Source organism: Condylura cristata, unplaced genomic scaffold (assembly GCF_000260355.1).
Source record: "Condylura cristata isolate star-nosed mole 26May11 unplaced genomic scaffold, ConCri1.0 scaffold00004, whole genome shotgun sequence".
NCBI lineage: Eukaryota > Metazoa > Chordata > Mammalia > Eulipotyphla > Talpidae > Condylura > Condylura cristata.
Window position 1 is genome coordinate 50799187 of NW_004567105.1, and position 9274 is coordinate 50808460.

Sequence of the window (9274 nt, forward strand, 5' to 3'; positions counted from 1 at the left end):
ACCACTGTCCCTCTCCAGGCCAGATTTAAAGAATTCCTTCAATGCGGTATTTAAACCCCAAGTCTAATAATAATGCCACATTATAGCAAGAGTGATAACTTACTTTATATTGACACCAGATACTACTATATTGAGCAATTATTTGATAAGGGCTACAAGCAATCTACCATTATGTAGGGGACTCCTTTAAGGAGATAGCTCCTAGCCTAAGGAAGAGAGAGAGAGAGTTACTTCTTTATTGCCATTCAGATTTCTGGTCAGATACTAAATTCTAAGAGATGTCCTTAATCATGTTGGCGAGATTCTTCCCCTCCATACCCAATTATTTTCTTGACTTCACAACACTCAACGTCCTTGAAAAATATTTGCAATATTTAATGCTTCTTGCTTCTACTAGAAGGAGGGAAGGGAAGAGGAGTGTCACTCTATCATATCCTCAACACCTATCAGAGAACCTGACACTTAGCGTAGCTCCATAAATCTCTGCAGACCAACCGCCTGACTTTCAGATTAAGGGCTATGTCATCTTATCTGATGTGCAATAGTGCCTCTGTACTCTATCCTAGCAAGAGGCACAAAAAATGTACCTGTCAAGTGTTTGTGGATAAAAGGTAAATGAGCATACCCAAACTGCCAAAGGATTCTCAGGGCTCACAGTTGACAAACTGTCTTAGGCTGGGTACTTTGAAAGTCTGGAATTTATCAAAAGTGAAATGGGGGCCTCTCTGGTGGCACAGAGACTTAAGTCTCAGCACTATGACGCTATTAACAGCCACTGCAGTAAGAGTTCGATCCACAGCCAGGGAGCTAACCATATCATACAGCAGACTTCTGTCTTGTCTGCTATGACCCTCAGCAATAGACCCACCTGTCTAGTTTCCCACCCTGTCTCTGGTGAATCTCCCCACACAGCCCCCACCTCTGGCCTATACCCCAGTTCTCGTATACTGAAATAAATCAATCTTAAAAAAAAAAAATAAAAAAGTGAAATGGACTGTTTGGGAAGTTTGAATATTGCCTATCAATACATGCTCAAAATAGTTAAATGGGATTCTTTGATTATTATGAACTGTCATGAGTCCAAATTTTGTATCTGAAGATTTTAAAGTGACCAAGAGTTAAATTATAGAGAACAGTGTCTTTTGTATTCCATATTCCCATTTGTAGTAAAATCTTTACAATAGTATGTATAACTTCTATTACATGTGTCTATACAGTTTCCAAAGAGAAGAAGGTAACCTAAATGGAGAACTACATCAAGATAAAATAGAAATTTCCAAGAATTGAAAAGGCAGTTTTTAAAAATTTCCTCATCAAGCAGAAAACCCCATCACCAACACCACACATAGCTAAAGTCATGTAAACGGTCTCTCTTTGATCCATTTCCCAACTTAGGGCAGATGACTTTATTCTGCTGGCTATAATTTACCTTTCTTGTCCAGAAAAATAAGCTTGTAAAGCATTACAAGAATCTACCTAGAGAAATACAAACTAGACTTCCAGAAGAAGTACAAACATAACTCTATACAAGCCGGAGAAAGTAAACAGCCACGCTGGGCTTCTTTCACCAAGTCAAAAGATAACTACAGGAGGAAATAAGAAATGTCAACTCCCACTTCTCATTTTTATTAAGAGTCCAAGAAAGCGTGAGACTCAGGTTCTTTTGTTACACACACTTATCCCAAGCATGCTGAGGTCTCCTCTCACTGCCTACATATTGTCTGACAAGGAAAACTGGCTTTTCACTCCCCCTGCTCTTCTGAGAGCCCTGGCTACTCACCTGAGGAGAGACAAGCTCACAACACTGCATTTTCACTACTAATAAACATAATAAAATTAGTAACTTTGCTGGACACCATACCTAGCGTCAAACTTGCATTCTACCATTTAATCTGTAATCATTTGACAGATAAGTCAACTGAGACTTAGCCAAGCTACATAATTTTCCACAAGTTAGTCGCTACGAAAGCTAATGTAAGCCCAAATTCATTTTTAACTCCAGAAAGGAAGCCTAAGCCCTGCCTCTGTGTAACGTTCTTTTGCAAACTCATGATATGGGCCCACTTATTAACACAGCACATGTTAACAGAACACAGAAGCAGGGTCACATGGAAGACACTGTGACACTGATTTAAAGCAGTAGTTCTCAAACATCAAAACATACAATGAGGTCCAAAAAGTCCACAAATAATGAGAAAAGCAAGGCAAATGCAATTAGTCCTTTCTAAATCTAAACTTTCTTCAATTTTAAAGGATTATCCTTTACTTCAAAACAATGGCCCCATATTTCTGATGGTTAAGAATTATAGGTAAGTCAAACTATAAATATTACAAAATACTAGCAATTCTATGTTTGGCTCATTGTTTACTTCAAACACTTATTAAATGCATTATTTTTTTCTATAGTATTACTGGAATTCAGGATAGTGAAAAGCATCATATAACAATTTTTTTAAAATTGTGATTCTAATTGATAATGAACTATTACTTTTCACTTGCCATAAACTACATACAAGAGAAAAATCACTTCATATTATTAAAGTCTTTATATATAAAGAGGAACAAGAATACTTAATCTAGTTTTATGTTATAAGTGCCTGAAATGCAAAATCATTCTTCTTCTTTTGCTCATTTATAATAATCCCTGCTGTACAAGATGAATATAATAAATGTAATCCTCTGCCTTTCTCTCAAAGTATAGTAACTCCAACTGTTAAGTCTACTAACAGGCTTTTTTTCTCCTTAGAACTTCAATCAAAAAATACTTTAATAATCAGAAGGGCACATTTATTAGAAAAACTGCCATAAACTTTGAATATCAATGTGATTAAAAGCAATCTTGCACTGAACTGCTATTTAAATAGAGAAATTTCACTTCTCCTTTTTTAAAAGATTTTTTTTAATGGCACAAATCCCAGATGACTATGTTTGCTATCTCCTACACCTTAGCTTTCATTTAATTTTTTTAAAGGCACTTACTTCAAATTCAAACCACACATACTTCCCTTCCCCCTCAAAGAAAGAATATTATAAAAGAACTGTTAAAGACATCCTATAGACTGCAGTAAAGCACAGCAAGGAACAGTCTTGCTTAAAAAAATCTGGGGTGGGGGTGGGGAACCAAAGTCAGTATATGACAACGGTCACAGCAATCTGCTCAGATTCATGAAACTGCGTGCACACTCTGGATGGAGTGTGACACAAATGAGGTTAACAACTGGACTACTGAGAGGTAAATGTACATACAGCGCCTGTGCAGACTTTGTGATTTTGGTGTGCTACTCCTTTCTCCAAGGCTCACTTTAGATCACAGGATAACTCTATAAAGATTACCTAAAGTAGGCCCTCTCTGGTGGAACAGCAGGTACAAGCATAGCACCAAGAAGCTAAGGCAACTTTAGCAAGAGTTCAATCCCCGCGTGCCCGGGACCGGGAGGTGATCCACACAGCCTGCAGCAGACCTCTCCTGACCCGCCCACTGACTCCCCTCAGCAGAGTACTTTGACGATCTGCCTGTTCTGCTCCCCACTGTCTCTGGTGAATCCTCTCACCACTCCTGGACCCTAGCTCTGTATGCATAAATAAAAAAATCTTTAAAAAAAAATAAGATTACCTAAAGTAAATTTACTTGAGCCGCTCACATATATAGAGGAACACTGTAAATGTGGACATGGGGAGGAGGGTGTCCTTATAAGGAAGAAAGAAATGCAACCACACATAACTAAGGGTCATACTCAATAATGCACAATTTCCTTAAGCTTCCCTCGAGAGCTTAGAGTTCACAAGAGTCAATCAAAAGTTTTGAAAAATGGGGTATAACTTGGGAACCCCATCCTAACATAGGTAACACTCCATGGTTTCCATCGGCTGAGAAGCCTTGGGTAGAGGATGGAGACTTCAGCATGGAGTATGCCAGGTGCTCCTCTTTTCAGCAACTATAAAATCAAAGATGTGCAACCTACAGAGGATCTATACTCCTGTAGTCAATCAAAATGCAGATTTGTTTCCTGGGGACTCTACCTGATAATCCATAAGACCTCCAGCAGCGCTTTAGTTTTGCCAAGCCAGCTCAAAGGCAGACCAGACATTCTGAAGAAAGTGAGCCAGGTGCCCTTTTGATAATCTCATTACAGTTTCAGATTCTTTCTCCAGAATATTTACATACCACTCAATAGTTTAATAAAAGCAAGCACTATCCTCATAGTCCAAAGTTCTAGGAAGCTGGGACAGTTAACAGTATTTTGATGCTCTGTACTTAAATTGCACTGACACAGGTATATACCCTAGAAAAGAGGCAGTAATTTAAAAAGAACACATGGACAAGAACCTTCTTACATAGAATGTTACCTACAGTCAGCATGTATTTCTTTCTGGCCAACATGGTTCTTTAGTATTGAGAAACTCTTGATGTAAGAATAATGCATTGTACTATTTTGGAAAGTCTCCTCCTAAAAACAAAGAATTCAGAGACTACTAGACTCCCAGTCTGTAGGATGAGTTCTCCCCAAATCAAGGAAGACAGTTGAACAGGGGTCAACAAATTTTTTCTGGAAAGAACCAATGTGTAAGTATTTTGGTCTTGTTGAGTTATATGGTCTCTGTTACAGGCACAACTCTGCTACTGGTTATATGGGTGAAACCAGCCACTGATAATTAGTAAATGAAAGGCTGTGACTCTATTCCAGTGAAACTTTACCTAAGGACACTGCCATCTGAATTCCACTTATTTTTCACATCATGGAATAATTATCATCTTCAGAATTTTTCTTTCAACCATGCAAAAATACTTTTTTTTTTAACTTTTGTATACTTTCAAATTGTTTATAAGAAAGGGTTTGGGGGGGAAATACAAGGGAAACACTACCAAAAAACAGAAATCTCTACTTGAAGGAGAAAACTTTATGCTTAAAGTGTGGTTACTTTGAGAATACTTCAAACAAACTCCTATTTGCTTTCACTTAATTATGAACTTTTCCCCCCAAAAAGAAAAATGTTTTACATTGTTACTTTGAGTCATGTGTAATAACTGAAGTTACCCATTTCCTCAGTCAACTGTTTGTTTTCTTTTTTAACCTAGGTGCCTGTAGGTGTCAAACAACCTCTTTTCCAACTCACCCAAACTTTAATTATGTCTTTAATATGACAGGGAAGTCACCTGTCATCAAGTGTGGCTATCACCCTGGCCTGCCATTCTATTCCCTTGCCTAAATATCAGCTATAAAAGAGGTGGTGTCCTGTCTGCACCCTTTCTGAAAAGTGCAAATGGAGTGCTAACCTCAATGCAGGGCAGAAGGGGAGTGCTGAAAGACAGCCTCTAGTATCCCCTAGAGCCAGAAGATACTTCTCCACGGAATAAGAATCTTTTATAGAGTCACAACACAATGGAAAACTGGTCATTTGAACCCTTCATTCTTGAATGATTCCATTTTATCTTCCCAGTAACCTGCCTGGCTCATTCATTTTGGGTGCAGATATTCACAGAGCACAAAGTGGTGTGCAGAAGCTGAAGCTTTCTCCATAACCATCCAGTCTCTGGAAACTGCCATATCGCATGATACGTATTTTCAAATGATGACAAGGTAGAGTGTTTGGACTAAAGAAAAGTGTAAGTGAACTTTAGTTAGAAATAGCTTCCCAAAGAAAACACTTGTCCAATTCCACTGCTGAGTACCACAATGACATAAAACTATCTTTGAATTTGCTGTGACATTAGAATATTTACAACTTCCCTATCAACTCAGGCACTAATATGGAAACCTTAATCAATTATTCACACCATTTAACTTCATCTAAGCATAATTTTATTAACTCTAAAATTTCACAAATCTCTGGTGGGGAAAAATGGTCATTTATCTTCTGAGTTTAGTCATTGAAGTCAAAATGTATTAACAATCTTTCCATCAAAGTCAACTCTACTACCCACTAATATTACAAGTGTTAATAACAAAACAAGGTAGTAGAAACAGGATGAGGCAAATAGGCTGACCCTGATCAACCAAATTTTATCCTAATATTGAACTAAATGTACGAATGGGAATAAGATAGATGATCATATTAACAAAGCCACAGTAAATGTTTCTTCCATTGTAAATTAATAGTTTCAAACACTCTGCTAGCATTAACCCTTGTGCAGTTTTGCCAGGAGGCAAATAACCAAAATAAGCTACAGGAGGAAAAATAGAAAAGATAAAAAGACCTTAGTACTGCAATTCTGAATTTTGGACAGTGGAGCTGTGTGAAGGAGTCTTTGGAATTCAAGACAAGGTGTGGATACTTGCCCTAGAAAAGTAAACCTTTATACTATCTGTATATAATTTCAGGGAACTATGACTCCCTAAAGCCTACTAAAGGGTTAAAAGCCCTTGACCTCATAAATTGAAAAATAGGAAATCAGGCCTCAGATTATGAACAGTTGAAAAGGCTGAGAGAAATTAGTATGTACTAAATAATTTCCCTTATTTAACTTACTTAACTTCAATCCCTACAACTACTTGTAAAAATGTACTTTCACAAAGGGAAAACTAAATCCGAGAGATAAAACAGATGCAGACTTAAGCAACCTTCTCTCACATGCAGTTTTCTAATCTAGTCCCATAATCATGAGCTGGAGAATGCAAGAACTCAGATTCATATCCCTAGACATCTTCATATACGGAGAGCTTCTGATTTTAGTACTTTACATCATCAATTTACCCTCACTTAGTATCAATTTAGCTCCCAAATACTTCTTCCTGATAGGAGATAATCTTAGTCAAGGGCAATAGACAAGTGTTTAATAATTTTTAATTTTCATTTTCTTTCCTTAAGCATCCCAATATAAGCAGGTTGCTAGAAAAACAAAGATCCACTTCATGAGTGTTGAAAAGTTCTCATGCTTAGGTGTTTAATTGATCCCAGAAAATTCTAAGTTAAAAATGAATTAAGAATGGGCTGAATTAAATACTTCATTCAGGCTGAGTTTCGCCATCTTGGCAGCTTCAATAACTTATAAATGATAAGAGATAATCTTAGTCCTTAGTTAGAAGGAGCTTTTCAAAAATGGTACTTCTAATAATCGCTAATAATTTGATGTCAAATGTGCACACAACCAAGTCTATGGGCTCCTTTGTGCCAAGAAAAGATAGATAGTTAAGAGGTCTCAGACCTGCCGATAACTATGTATCAACAGAAAATAACAAATAATTAGCAACTGTGTCCAAGTTTCTAAATTTGGATGGGTCTCATTCTAAACCAAATTTCCCAGTAAAACCCTAGTAAACTTACTATCCCCTCTATAGGGGAATTATCAATAAGTAACACCCTGCTTCTCAAAGGTTTCCACACACAGAGAAAGAAGACTAAGAATAAGAGCAGGTCTGGTCCTCTAAAGCTCTACTCCAACTGCTTCCTATGAGAGTTACCACCTAGTGATTTTAATGTTTTAAGCCCAGGCAAGCTGCCAACTCAACACTAAAACCGGACTAACAACTGATTTTTCCTATTGCAACATCGCCAGCCAAGTCCTGTGCTTTCCCTCTCTTTCTTTTGCTCTCTAATAGCAATTCTCATTTTCAAAATCAACAAATTTGCTCTATAATCTGTTCCAATTGGAAGCACTCAAAGTTGCCACTGGTTTACTCTCCCTCACAGTGTTAAAAGGCCAACAAGTGGCCAACTCAAAACACCGAAACAGCAAATATAAAACAACAACAACAATAACAACAACAAAAAACCAAGCACTAGAAACAAGAACTAAATGTAAAGACAGATTAACTATGGGCCAACTCTAGATCTTAAATGTTCCATTTACCCAAGTTCTACTTATGCTTGGGCCCTGGACAATAACTATGCCAACATAAACAGCTACACCTGAAGAATAAAACTGAATAGAGGAGCTTAAATTAAACATTTTGGATACCAAGATCTCACTGAAGGCCTTATCTTTGTTACCACTGAAAGAATAACTTCAACTGATCCTGAAGGTTCAGAAAGGAATCCAGAAGTCCTTTCTGACCATGGTGTGTCCAGGCCTGGAAGCCATCAGACAACAAAGGCTGATGACTGACAATCTGAAGGAAAAGTCTGACAGTTTCTAGATACCTGACCTCCTTCACTTTTCTTTGAAGACACAACTTTAGCTATAGAATTTCCTATAATATCCTTCTCCCAGTTTTAAAAAAAAAAAAACTGACCAATAATTAAATGCTGATTTCCTTAAAGGCATTAAAGGCTTGTTTCCACCATATAAAATTCTGGCCTTCCCATCACCCCCTCCCCCCATCTTGGCAGCTCACAATAAATACATACATACATACATACATACATAAATCTGAGCACAAATCTGAGTGGCTCCTCATGTGTGATGATCCTTTTGTAGCATCATCAACTTTGTAGTTTATATCTCAGAGAAATGTAAAGTATCACCTTTATAAAAATTCAAAAATCATTGAGTGCCAGCAAAAAATTTCAGGTGGCAAAGGGGATTCCTTTGCAGAGTCCCCTAAAACATATGTGAAAATGCTTTCAAAAGCATCCTTCCTCAACTCAGGTTTCAGGAGACACTCACTGCATGTACCCAGGGCTCATCACTGAGCACTGTCACTCACGCTGCACCATACCAGGCCTCAAAAGACGGGTTCCCAGCTGCTCCCAATTGTGGGAAGCCAGAGAAAGCTAGATTTCCCAAATGCCAGCAGTCCTTGCCCTTCTTCCTCCTCTGGCAGCATCCTCTCCTGAGGGTGTGAGGGGATGAGGGAGGAGTGGAAAAGATGTGCTAAAGTTTCTGAGCCCTGTGAAGGAGGTAAGAAAACTTCCTTGGGTCTTGCAGAAACTTCATCCAGGAACTGGACTCACCTTCGCGACAAAGTCCCATGACTTCACGGTTTTTCCCAAACTCCTTGAAACTTTCATCCAATTCCGTCCCTAGGAGATACACACACGAGGAGGAGAGACGCAGGTCAGTGGCTGGAGTGACGCACGCTCACGCAAGAACAGAGTAGATGCCGGCACCTCCGCGTTCCCCAACCAAGCGATAGCATCTCTGACCCCCGAGGGGGCGGGTCACAAAGAGGGGGGAGGGGTGAAGGAGAAGAGGTTGGGGGTATAGAGGGGCGTGGGGAGGCGGAGGGCGTGGACACTCACCGTCCTTTCCAGGAAGTTTGGAAGCCTCGACCCACAGATTCCACGACTGTCCCAGCATCGCTTCGGGACTGGGCAGGGGCCTGCGCTCCCCGACGGTCGCCATTGCGGCGGCGGAGGTGGAAGCGGCGCCGGGGCCGCCGTCCTCGGGCCGCAG

General features: G+C 39.1%; 1 protein-coding gene across 1 annotated transcript in view; it reads right to left on the reverse strand.

Annotated features, from left to right (window-relative positions):
• ATXN7 (ataxin 7) overlaps positions 1–9274 on the reverse strand; it is an 85206-nt gene that overhangs the window by 75062 nt on the left and 870 nt on the right. The window contains exons 2-3 of the mRNA XM_012735163.1: positions 9121–9262; positions 8833–8901 (exon numbers count right to left, since the gene is read on the reverse strand). Coding sequence (XP_012590617.1) covers positions 8833–8901; positions 9121–9262 — 211 coding nt within the window. The remainder of the gene's footprint in view (positions 1–8832; positions 8902–9120; positions 9263–9274) is intronic.